This window comes from Doryrhamphus excisus, chromosome 1 (assembly GCF_030265055.1).
Source record: "Doryrhamphus excisus isolate RoL2022-K1 chromosome 1, RoL_Dexc_1.0, whole genome shotgun sequence".
Taxonomy (NCBI): Eukaryota; Metazoa; Chordata; class Actinopteri; order Syngnathiformes; family Syngnathidae; genus Doryrhamphus; species Doryrhamphus excisus.
In genome coordinates, this window is record NC_080466.1 from 1641993 (window position 1) to 1653790 (window position 11798).

General features: G+C 39.9%; 2 protein-coding genes across 2 annotated transcripts; one reads left to right on the forward strand and one right to left on the reverse strand.

The window, feature by feature from the left end:
* Nucleotides 1-686: 686 nt before the first annotated feature.
* Nucleotides 687-4644, reverse strand: dpcd (deleted in primary ciliary dyskinesia homolog (mouse)). Its single transcript, XM_058091711.1, has 7 exons — nt 4407-4644; nt 4162-4307; nt 3403-3483; nt 3207-3331; nt 2927-3060; nt 2669-2771; nt 687-1788 (listed from the first exon to the last, which is right to left on the reverse strand). The coding sequence occupies exons 2-7, from the start codon at nt 4223-4225 to the stop codon at nt 1684-1686; spliced, it is 612 nt and encodes a 203-aa protein (XP_057947694.1). The 5' UTR covers nt 4226-4307; nt 4407-4644; the 3' UTR covers nt 687-1683.
* On the forward strand, nt 4633-10724 carry poll (polymerase (DNA directed), lambda). The gene is made up of 9 exons (XM_058091705.1): nt 4633-4748; nt 5386-5529; nt 5684-5981; nt 6899-7004; nt 7319-7657; nt 7733-7906; nt 8921-9049; nt 9358-9526; nt 9625-10724. The coding sequence occupies exons 2-9, from the start codon at nt 5415-5417 to the stop codon at nt 9984-9986; spliced, it is 1692 nt and encodes a 563-aa protein (XP_057947688.1). The 5' UTR covers nt 4633-4748; nt 5386-5414; the 3' UTR covers nt 9987-10724.
* Nucleotides 10725-11798: the final 1074 nt, after the last annotated feature.

Genomic DNA, 11798 nt, shown 5'->3' on the forward strand with positions numbered 1-11798 from the left:
TAGACAATGTTGACCCATTGACTTAAACTGGAGTGATCGGAATTCACTCCTGATCAACACTGTTGTATCTGAAAGAGGTTCTTAGTAGGGCTTCAAAAGTCAAAAAGAAGAATTTGGAGTGAGACAAAAATGTTTGTACTACGCAATTTATTGCAAAAGACCATAAAACTGAAATGGGCTGTTCCTAAACGGATCAAAAATCGAAGACGACAGCATTTAAAATCCCAAATATTGGCATTTTAAACTTCTTAGATCAGGGGTCTCAAACTCAATTTACCTGGGGGCCACTGGAGCTAGGGTCTGGGCAAGGCTGGGCCGCATCAGTTTTTCCAAAAAAAAAAAAAAAAAACGCATTTATTAAAAACAGAAAAATATACAAACTTTTTCAGTGCTTTGGTTCCGATTTTCTACAATAAAAGCTCTGATAAAAATTCCACTGTTCTCAAATATCTTTATTTTTATTTTTCTGCACAAAATAAGATGAAAAATAAATAAACAAATCAAGATTAAAGAAAATAAATCAATCAGTAATAAATAAATATAATAATAATAAAACGGCAAATAATAAAAAACTATAGTTGGTGGGTAGACAAATGATTTTTTTCAGATTAAAATGAACAAAGAATTATTAGAGCCCTGTAGACATGACAAAACACGACTATAGTCACATTTATACTCTTTTTATTTACAACATATTGCGCAACTGCAGGGTCTTGAGACACATGCTAACTCGCAAACTAGAGAGCTAGCGACCTAAACGGTAGCCTTCAAGTTATTTCCTTTCAACTTAAATAGCCAAAAACTTACCACTTCCACACGGATAGGGAGGATAACTATTAACAGTTATTTAACCTTTAACATGAACATGAATCAAACGTAATAATTTTTTCTGGGTACATGATACCATACAGCATCCATATCAAACTTGCGCGGGCCGCACTAACATTAAACTTTCATATCAAGGCGGGGGCCTCAAATTAATGTCCTGCGGGCCACATTTGGCCCGCGGGCCGCGTGTTTGAGACCACTGTCTTAAATCCCGAGGGTTATGGAGCAAAAAAAAGTCAAGTGGAACACCCAAAAAAATGTCACCGGCCCTCACTTTTTGTAAATACACGGGACGATCCTTGCAGTCCAATAAACTGTCAATCAGACACAGAATTTGCCTTTGGAATTTACATGAGCGCACCAAACATGGGACACTGGCTTCCAACGTTACTGGCATGACAAGGTGATCCCAAATACTTCCCAAATACTTCCACACGGCACAGTTGATGTGGGGGCGCTTCCTTCTTCAATGGAACAATGGAGCGTCAGGTTGTGCAGGGGCGTCAAACTGGCAAATGGCTACACGGAGATGTTGCAGGCGGGCATCTCTGACGACTCAAGGCCCTCGGCTAAGGATTGGGTTTTTCAACAAGACAGCGCTGCATTCCCGCCTGACATAGGACTAATTCCAGAGGAATAACGTCACTCGTTTAGACCACTGCCCTGCGTGTTCATCCAATTGGGAACATTTGGGAATGGGTGCGGAGAATTAACAAAAATGGTCATCAGTTCCAGACTACATAGAAGAAAATATACATGTACATATACAACTTTTCAACTGGTCTTAACATTTTGATCAAGAGATTCGTCTTGACACGCAGCTCAGATGTACTCCCAGGCTGCCGTAGTCATAATTCACTGAGTCTTGCAGTCAACGTCGCCTTCGCCGGTTCCCTTCAGCTTCTTCAGTTCCTTCATCAGATTCTGCTCAAGGGTTAAAATCTCTTTGGGTTTCTTGTACTAAAAAAAAAAAGACAAAAAATAAACAAAAATAAGTCAAATTTCTACACTTTCATTTTTTCTTTCTCCAAAACAAGATAAAGATGACTTAATATAACTTTGGCTATAATTTGTGAAACGTTAGCATAATTTTAATTGTTTAATTGAGACACAAACAAACCAAACCAAAAGCCTTCCTCACAAGGAAACAAAAATGTTGGCCGCTCTTTGGGTCTCAACCGCCCGACTGTCACAAGCATCATCATAAAGATTAATCAGTGCTAATGAATGCTAATCTGGGTTTTGTTTTTTGTTTGTTTTTTACTAGGAGCACAGTGGCACAGTTCTACATAAAACTAAACTCCATGCAACTGTCATCCTCTCTTCTATAGTTGCACTTTAATTATTATTTTTATTATTTATATAAATTTATATATTATTATATATGTATATTATTTATATATTTATTTATATTTATTATTTTTAATTATTTTTATTATTATTATTATTATTTTTAATGAGACACCATAACTTCAATGCAAAAATGATGACCAAGTTTGTGAACCGCAGCTTGAGAACCCCTGATCTAATTAATCAAGTGAATATATTGAAGCAATGGAAAACAGTCGTGGAGTTCTACTGTTCTACAGGTTACACCTGTTGGACAACTATCTTCTGAGATACAGAAATATGTCCTTTTTTTGTATAAAACCAAGGTGACAAGACCGGTTCAGTAGACATAATCAGAGCTCACACAGAGTAAGACTTCTCGTCTTGTCCAAAGGAGAAGACAGGTACCAAACAGGAAGAGAAAGATGACCATTACAAACTCCATCTTCCCTCAAGAGAAGTACCGTCTCTACCGGATAACAAAGAATTTTTGCATTTTGTGTCCACTTACGCTCACTATTAGCGTGTTATTGGCATGAGTGAAGCTTAAAGCTGAGCTGTCAAATGGAAGGTGACTCCGATCCAGATCAGGAATACCAAACTTCTTGTAATACCTGGTAGAACAAAGAGCAGAGAGGTTTACCTATAGACAAATGTAGGGCAAACAGTGCCATCTATAGGAAAGACAGCATCATTACAACCTTCATGCAGCTCTGATGCCATTTTCCAATTAAATTAAGATGAAGCAAATAGTAAAGTAAAAAATTACTTTTTATTTGACGTTTTGACGACAATACACCTCTCAGATGGTTGCACTGAAACATCAAAGACGTCTTTTGGGTGGGGAAGGTTCCGGATTCTCCACTGAAAACTGGTCTTTGTATCTCTCCGCATAAAGACAGGCTGTGGACACCAAAGGAGAATCAGTGTGTGCGAATGTGCATATATATAATACACATATGTAGTTTATGTGTGTCTGTGTAAAGTTATATGTACCCAACTATTAGCATTGGACTCTAAGCCATGGAGATATAAAAAAAAAAACCTACATTGGCACAGTTCTCTTTTATCAGCTCAGCATCCAAACAGGCGTCAGGACTTGCACGTGGCTCTCCAACTTCTTCCTGCCATTGGCCCTGTGCTCCAAGTGTGCTTTTGTGCTGCCACTTTCGTACTGCAAAACACCAAAAGTACCATAAAATACATGATCTCGTATAGAAAACAAAGGTGCTACTCACAACTTACCAAGCAGTTCATCGGTTCTCAAGTCATACTCTTCCGCCATTTCTTTTCCATCCGTAAAAAGGTAGTGAATTTTCCGTTTTCCTGAGGTTTGGAATAAGAAAATAGTCATTTTAGTACTGGGCACCACTACATTTATTCACCCATCAGACTTACAGTGTAGTATTTGTTCACAAATAGTATATGTGTGCAAACGTCCAAGTGTTGTATACTTATGTATACAAAGTTAGGCTTGTATATTTGTACACTGTGGATGTTTGTTTGTTTTTTTGGGCTTTAAATGTAAATATTTGTGAGCAAGCATGTGTTACCTGTTTACAAATTTCGCACTCCATTTGTTTGACAATTGCACATGCACTTTTACGTTTATATGATTGCACAGTATTGATAGACAAGTATTGATAATACATAATGTACACAGGGGGCTGCGCTTGTTTATTTATTTATTGTTTATTTATTGCTTGTTTATTTATAGTAATTCTATTTTGTTTATTTTACTTACTTACGTACTTGTCAGCTTTGACCAGTAAACAGCTAGCTATTTAAAAGTCATGTATTGTCTACCCATTTCAATATTTTGAATGGTTCTTACTACAACATATGATATACCAACAAGGGTTGATGTCCCAACTTTTCACGGTTATGTCTGCTAACATTGGGATTCGGTGGGAGTAAGTTAAATAAAATATCTCTGATCAACCGAATAAAGGTAAATCCCAATTACATAGCTACAAAAACTCTGTTTCACTTCATTGTACTTACCATCGTGAATCAAAGCAGTTTTCTTGGATGATTTTAGGATGTCGACCCAGCTTTGCACAGACATGTTTTTGTGTTGTGCAAAGCCACTTCCGGAATCAAATCGTAACCACGGCGACGGACAGGAAGTGAACTAAGGAAAGCTCCGCCTGTGAAACAGATACGGGAAAATTATCTTACCTTTTTCAAATCGTTGTAGTTCACATAGCTTGTAGAAATTTATATTTTATATCACAGTGCCAACCCACGTCACGTGACGCTGTTTGGCCCAGCATAATGTTCGAAAAGAAAAGAATCGTAAACATGATCTAGCCCCTGTCCTGTTGACAATGCTTAAGCGAAATTGTTCTGAAGAGAAAAGAATGCACCGCTGTGCTATATACGTTAAATAAATGTAATTATTTAAAATTATGTGAAAATGAGGCTGGATAATATTGTATACTTGGGCATTATTGCGCAAAGTATTAGCAATTATCTTTAAAAAAAAAAAACAAAAAAACGAAAAGACCCGGAAGTGATTGATAGTGCTTTTCTTCCGCATCGATGGTTTCCGGTCGTTTCGGCTCCTGTATGGTTCCGTTTGAAAGGGGGTAAGAAACAAAGTATCGCAAAATAACTTTTAAAGTGGCTAGTATATTTACGTTTCGTTATGCGCGTATGCGTTGGTTTGTCGTAAGGAATGTATATAGTGAAAATCTGGTTACAATGGGTTTTGTCTGTAACAGCAACGTTGACGTTGTTGGTCAATGCGGATAGATAGTATAGATTGTAACCTAGTTGTACTTTTAATATACGTAGGCAAACTACTGCGGTCTACAAACATGACAATATTCCTACAAAGTTTGATTTTCAGGACAATATTTGGTGCGTTTAAGATATATCAACGAAAGGGCGAATGACAGACTCCATGTAACATGGAATGATGACAAAAGTATCGAGTACTTGAACTCGGCTAGTTTTCTAGTATGAAAGAATTGAATTTGAGATTCTAAATTGCCCATCAGTATGAATGTGAGTTCGGATGGTTGTTTGTCTATATGTGCCCTGCGATTGGCTGGCGACCACTATCCCAAAGGTCAGCTGGGATAGGCTCCAGCACGCCCCCGTGACCCAAGTGACGACAAGCGGCATAGAAAATAGATGGATGGAAAGCGTTGCATGCTAAAGATGTTTGGGATACATAGTTAGTGTACAAGTATAATTCAGTCATTCATCTCCACTTGCTAGGCCACTGGCTCGCCCCTCTAACCTGGAAAATGGAACCTTGTCATGGGATTATGAAGGCTTTCCCCAAAGTTAAAAGGGCCCGAGTTTCTCAGGAAAAGGATTCTCCTCCTGTAAAGAAGAAACCCGATGGAGTTGATGTGACAGGTTGGTATTGTATTTGCTTGTTTACTGTACATATAATTTAAGTCATGAAAGAATAAGGTCGTGCTAGGAATAATAAAGGTACAGTACATAAACAAAGGCCTGGTGGTGTTGTTAATGATAATGTTTATTTTTTTGTCCTTCTCTTTCTTCTTAGGAAATACATTTAGAAACACCTCAATCTACATCCTACCTGCTGGGATCGGAAATGCAAGATGTCAGATCTTCCAAAGGCATATTCAGCAGAATGGAGGCCAGACAGAGAGGTCTTTGTGTGCAGGTGTCACTCATGTCGTTGTTGATGACAACATGGAATGTGACAGAGCTCTGCGCCTCCTCAAGGTGGATGTAATTCCCTCTGGAGTCCATCTAGTGAAATGCAGTTGGCTTAGCGGCTGTATCAGTGAGAAACAACTCTTGGATGAATCGAGCTACAGCATTGTTTTACCAAAGAGGTAAATGACATGAATGTAAAAATGGTCTCAATATAACGTTAATAATATTGTTGTTTGTCTGCAAAATTTGTTATGGTGACAGGCCTAGCCTTCATATAGATCAGGGGTCGGGAACCTTTTTGGCTAAGAGAGCCATGAAGACCAGATATTTTAAAATGTGTATCTGTGAGAGCCATATACATTTTTTTAAACATTGAATGCAATAAAATGTGTGCATTTTTATGTAAGACCAACAGTTTTAGATATAATGGGCTCTAATTATGTAGACCAGGCACACTACCCCACGCCAATGGGGTGTGGCCAGCACACTTTTGTGAGCAGCGCAGTGTCCAATAATAAATCAAATACTTGCTGCCATTAATGCAACTTCTGCTGCTGCATGGTTTTGCACCGTACTCAGTATATTTCATTCTTTTGGCCATCTTCGTCAGAAGGCTTGGTTCTGCAGCTTTAGCTAGGTGACTATTTGACTAAAAGAGGAAAGTTTACATTTACATCTTAATGACCGAGGTACACTACCGCATTACCCAGTAATAATCGAGTTTTGGTGTTTGACCTGGAAAATATCATCAGGAAAGATAGATATGGTCGGCAGTAGAAAATAGATGGACGGATTAAAATGCATAAGAAAGTTGTTGATTTTTAATATTTTTAACAGTGATTTCTGTGATGTTTACTTTAAAATGTTAGCAAACTTACATTTTTATTGTGGTAAGAAATGCTTGAGAGCCAGATACAGTCATCAAAAGAGCCCTACCTGGCTCCCGAGCCATAGGTTCCCTACCTCTGATATAGATGCTCCACTTGTACTTGTAGTACAGTTGTTTTCAGTGTTGTAGAGAGCCATCTAAGATGCCCTCTGTGTGTTATTGTGTGTCTGTGATTGCCTGTTGCTATTGTTGCTTCTCTATTTTTAGGGATCTTGGTACTCCACAAGAAAATACAGATTTGTTGACTGACAAAACCACAACTGAAAATGCTGAAGAGTGCGATCAAAACAAGGAAGAGGAGAAAATAGACACGGTTGGTGGCTGTTACATTTGTAGAAAAGACATATTATTGTGGATATCATTAATTAAATTTATAAGTCTCAAGGTCAATGATTCCCAATCATGAGGTGGAAAATTATCCAATTTTACTTTTTGGTCAGGACATTGCCACCCAACAATGAAATGCTGTTCCATGAGATGACAGAATGCAATTGACATGTTCTAATGTAAAATATGTGCCTTGGCTCAGTAAGGTTGGGAAGCACTGTATGCATTGAACTGGTGTTGTCATAAAGAACAGTGGAAACCATATCAGCGTCACCTTATAATATTCTCCTCTGTTTTCAGAGTGGAGAAGACTGCAAAGAAGATGTACAAGGAGAAGACGACGCTGTCTCTCAGAGTCACCTTGAAGCTCTCATCACTGGCCAGCACCCCAAAGATGAGATTCCCGGACCCAGCCTTGATCCCGGTCGAGACACTGCCACTCATACGGCGGTCTCGGGGAAGTGGGTCTGTGCACAGTCTTCTCAATCCAAGAATAACAACTTCAACAAACACATCACAGACAAACTGGAGCTGCTGGCCAAGGCCTACACACACCAGGGAGACAAGTGGAGAGCGCTGGGCTACTCCAAAGCTATTAATGCATTGAAAAGCTACCACAAGACGGTGGCATCATATCAGGTAATCCAATACATATGCAGTGGATCGGTGTCATAGGTTTATCAGTAACCATTTCTTCCTTTTCTTATGTTTCAGGAGGCATGTCTTATCCCAGGGATCGGCAAGCGCATGGCCGACAAAATAGATGAAATAATGGAAAGCGGTCATCTGCGCAAGTTAGATCACATTGGGGATGCTGTGCCGGTATTGGAGCTTTTCACAAACATTTGGGGTGCAGGAGCAAAGACGGCACAACTGTGGTATCAACAGGTAAAATGTGTTTTAAGATAACATAAGTTATGCCTTTATTAGTCCCACAAGGGGCAATTTCAGGTTTACAGTACAGTAGCACACAAGAGTATAGTACGAGGCACACAGGGGCAGATGAAGTGCAAAAAACAGGGTAATACAAATCAGAAATTATGGCCACTATATATAGGCATAGGAGTCTTGCACGGTTATCGTACAGAATATTTGGAGCCGTTTTTTATTGTATAGTCTGACAGCTGCAGGAAGGAAACAGCTGCAATATCTCTCCTTCACACACTTTGGATGTATCATCCCGTCACTTAAAGAGCTTTTTAGTGCAGTGAATGCGTGTTGGTGGGGGTGCGAGACTTCCTCATGGAGGACAGTTTGGCTGTCATCCTCTGCTTGCCCACCTCCTCCACCTGTTCCAGAGGACACCCAAGGACAGAGCTGGCCTTCTTGATCAGCCTCTTCCTGTCAGCTACTGTGATACTGCTCCTACTCTAGCAGACCACACCATTGAAGATGGCAGAGGCCATCACTGAGTCATCACCGCAGCCTCCTGAGCAGATACTGTTGGCTCTGACCTTTTTTGTAAAGTGCAGTAGTGTTGTAGTCCAGTCTAGCTTCTGGTACTTATAAGATGTCATCATCTCAGTGTCCCTTCCCTGGAAGTTCACTGGTCCACAACCAGCTCCTTGGTCTTGCTGGCATTTATGAGGAGGTGGTTACATGGGCTCCAGTTCACAAACTCTTGAATGAGTTCTCTGTATGACCAGTTGTCCGACAATGGCAGAGACGTCAGAGAACCTCTGGAGGTGTCAGGAGGGTGACAGTTGGGAAAAGACAATACATCTAACCTTCTTTGGGTTCATTGCGGGCTGGAGCTTATTCCAGATGACAAGGAGTGAGAAGCAAGAACGGATTATCAGTCATGCACAAGGCTGTGGATTTGGCAATCCACACGGGCAATTTAGAACTTATGTTTGACCCACGGAAGGAAATGCTTGTTTTATGTGTTTTTCCATTTGTTAGGGATTCCGCACTTTGGAGGACATCCGCACAAAGGCCCACTTGAGTAACACTCAGAAAATAGGACTCAAGCACTATGAAGACTTTCTGGACAGAATGCCCAGGGAAGAAGCTGCAGCCATTGAAAAAGTGGTATGTCTCTTTTTATTAGTTTTAAAAAACATTTGCAGCCATGCCTTTGGCTGTGGTTCGAGGGGAGCTAAAGAAAGAGCATGCTGGAGGAAGCAAGTCTGAAAAAAGGAAGCACTCACCAGCTTGAATCCATATCAAAGTTTTATGTTTATGGACCAAAATTATTTTTTTAATTAATTTAGAACATTTGTAACCACAACAAGTAATACGAAATGTTGTAAACCTCACTGCTATGTATTTTATTACTTTTGTCCAAATAGATGCAGTAACTATAGTTTCTCTTTTTTTGTATTTCTGCCTACGTTCAGGTTAGGGATGCTGTCCTAGCAATAGATTCCGGCCTCATAGCAATGGCATGCGGCTCCTACCGCAGAGGAAAGACCACATGTGGAGATGTTGATGTTCTAATATCACACCCCGATGGAAAATCCCACAGGGGTGTTTTCAGTAAAGTGCTTCAGAGCCTCCATGACAGTGGTAAGCTCTGTCACATTTGTCAAGTAGCACGTTTTCTCATCCAACCAAATCCACTGAAATCATGTTAAAAATAAATAAATAAATAAAAATCCGCCTAGGCTTTTTGACAGATGACCTGGTGAGCCACGAGGAGAACGGAGATCAGAAGAAATACATGGGCGTGTGTCGTCTGCCAGGACCACAACACCGCCATCGCAGACTGGACATCATTGTAGTCCCCTACAAGGAGTTTGCCTGTGCTCTCATGTATTTTACAGGTTCTGCTCACTTTAACCGCTCCATGAGGGCCATGGCAAAAACCAAAAATATGAGCTTGTCAGAGCATTCACTTAATAAAAGTGTAGTACGTCAAGGTAGCACCAAGGTGCATGCCGGCACTCCTCTTCCTACACTTACAGAGAACGACGTTTTTAGTCTTTTGGGGATACCATACAGACAGCCTTGTGAAAGGGACTGGTGATGGTTTTGCAATGACAATGCTTTGAGCTTTTTAATTGAAGACATTTTTAACTCTCTTCACACCAGACTGACTAGAACAGGGGTGGGCAAACTACGGCCCGGGGGCCACATCCGGCCCGCCAAGTGTTTGAATACGGCCCGCCCAATCTTTCCAAAGTATTTCATTTAAACTCAACATACAACCTGGCATCATGGCCTGAGCCAACCTTTTGATGGTTTTATCAATTTTGTTTTTTGACATGGTCTGTTGTTTACAAAGTGCTCCTGAAAAAAGGGACACAAGCACATAATAATAATAATAATAATTATTATTATTATTAGATTATTATAATTATTATTAGAACTATTATAATTATTATAATTATTATATTAATTATATATAATATTATTGTTATATTTGCATATTTTACATAATAATAATATAATAATTATTATTTTAATTTTATAATAAATAATAATAGCAGATTGCATGACAATTTTACAGATACAATAATACCAGGTGGACTGTTACGTGTAAAATATATAGTCTGCCCCCCCCCCCCCCCCCCTCGTAAATTTTGTCATATCAATGCGGCCCGCGAGTCAAAAAGTTTGCCCACCCCTGGACTAGAACGTTGACATTATTGTAGCTTAATCAACATGCACGTATACCGCTTTTATTTGCACATTATTTCACTCAGCTGTTAGAATGACTCTTAAATCATGGAACCTGTCACTAATAAAATCTATTAAACAGTAAGTGTTCTGTTGATCAAAGTTTACAATACAATATTCAAACCAAGTACAATGTGGTGCAAAACAACTCTCATTGACTTTTCTAATTGCTTTGACAGATCAGTACACTGAAAAGTGGCATACAGTACAGTACAGTGCAGTACACATATGCACAAAGGGTTCATGTTTCTTGATTTGAATGACATGTTTATGCCGTCCGGTGATCTAGTGGTTAGCATGTTGGCCACTCAATCAGGAATCTCCATTTGAGCATCTGTGTGTGGGGTTTGCATGTGGGGTTTTCTCCGGGTACTCTGGTTTCCTCACACAAAAATATGAAAGGGTAATGATGTGAATGGGTAAAAGTGATGTCCCTCATTGGGATTTCACCATGGCTGTCCGCTAATTAACCCCTTGACCATTTGAGGGTTGTGATGCTTGTCAAACACATTACTGCTGCTGTTGCCAGGCAACAGCCTTTCCTGAACCCCTCTTGACTTGTCTGAAGTGCATTCAAGTTGTGATGTGACACAGGTATTGTTTGGGCTTAGAGAACCGCACTTACATGTTCAGCAGTGTGTTTGTCGAGGGTGACAGGTGTTCATTTTAAAAGCTTTATTTTTCCGATGACCTTAGTCTGGAGATGGCAATGTTGAAGATGCTTAGAGTATTGACAAGGTTAGAAAAGAGAAGATTAGAGGAACAGCTTAGTTTAGATGTCTGAGGGATAAGGTCGGAGAAGCCACACTGCGATGGTTTGGTCGTGTGAGATGGAGGGTTTGTGATTATATTGGTAGACGGATGATGGAGATGGTTGGAGATCTGTTGGAAGGCTCGAAGGAGAAAAAATATGTCGGTTAAGCCCCTTCAAGATGGTTCTGCTCTGCACAGGTTTAGTAAATTTGGCAAGTCTGTCTTGATCAGAGCACCGGGCGTCTGTCTTTTGTGACTTCCACTAGCTTATTGCCCATCATGATGTGAGTGATACCCTAATTGTGTCTGCTCTGGTTGGCGTAGTCATGGCAATGAATGACTGCAACATGGCCTGATGATTTCCATCAAGGTGCAGCATCCATTTCAGCAATTCCACAAATGCCTT

Excerpts from the sequence above, each read along its gene's own strand:
- dpcd (XM_058091711.1), bottom strand. The coding sequence starts at position 4,225 with ATGTCTGTGCAAAGCTGGGTCGACATCCTAAAATCATCCAAGAAAACT. Across the intron at positions 3,332-3,402 it reads GAGAACCGATGAACTGCTTG|TACGAAAGTGGCAGCACAAA; the intron begins GTAAGTTGTGAG and ends GGTGTTTTGCAG. Across the intron at positions 1,789-2,668 it reads ATAACACGCTAATAGTGAGC|TACAAGAAACCCAAAGAGAT; the intron begins GTAAGTGGACAC and ends TTTTTTTTTTAG.
- poll (XM_058091705.1), top strand. The coding sequence starts at position 5,415 with ATGGAACCTTGTCATGGGATTATGAAGGCTTTCCCCAAAGTTAAAAGG. Across the intron at positions 7,907-8,920 it reads CACAACTGTGGTATCAACAG|GGATTCCGCACTTTGGAGGA; the intron begins GTAAAATGTGTT and ends TCCATTTGTTAG. Across the intron at positions 9,527-9,624 it reads TCAGAGCCTCCATGACAGTG|GCTTTTTGACAGATGACCTG; the intron begins GTAAGCTCTGTC and ends AAATCCGCCTAG.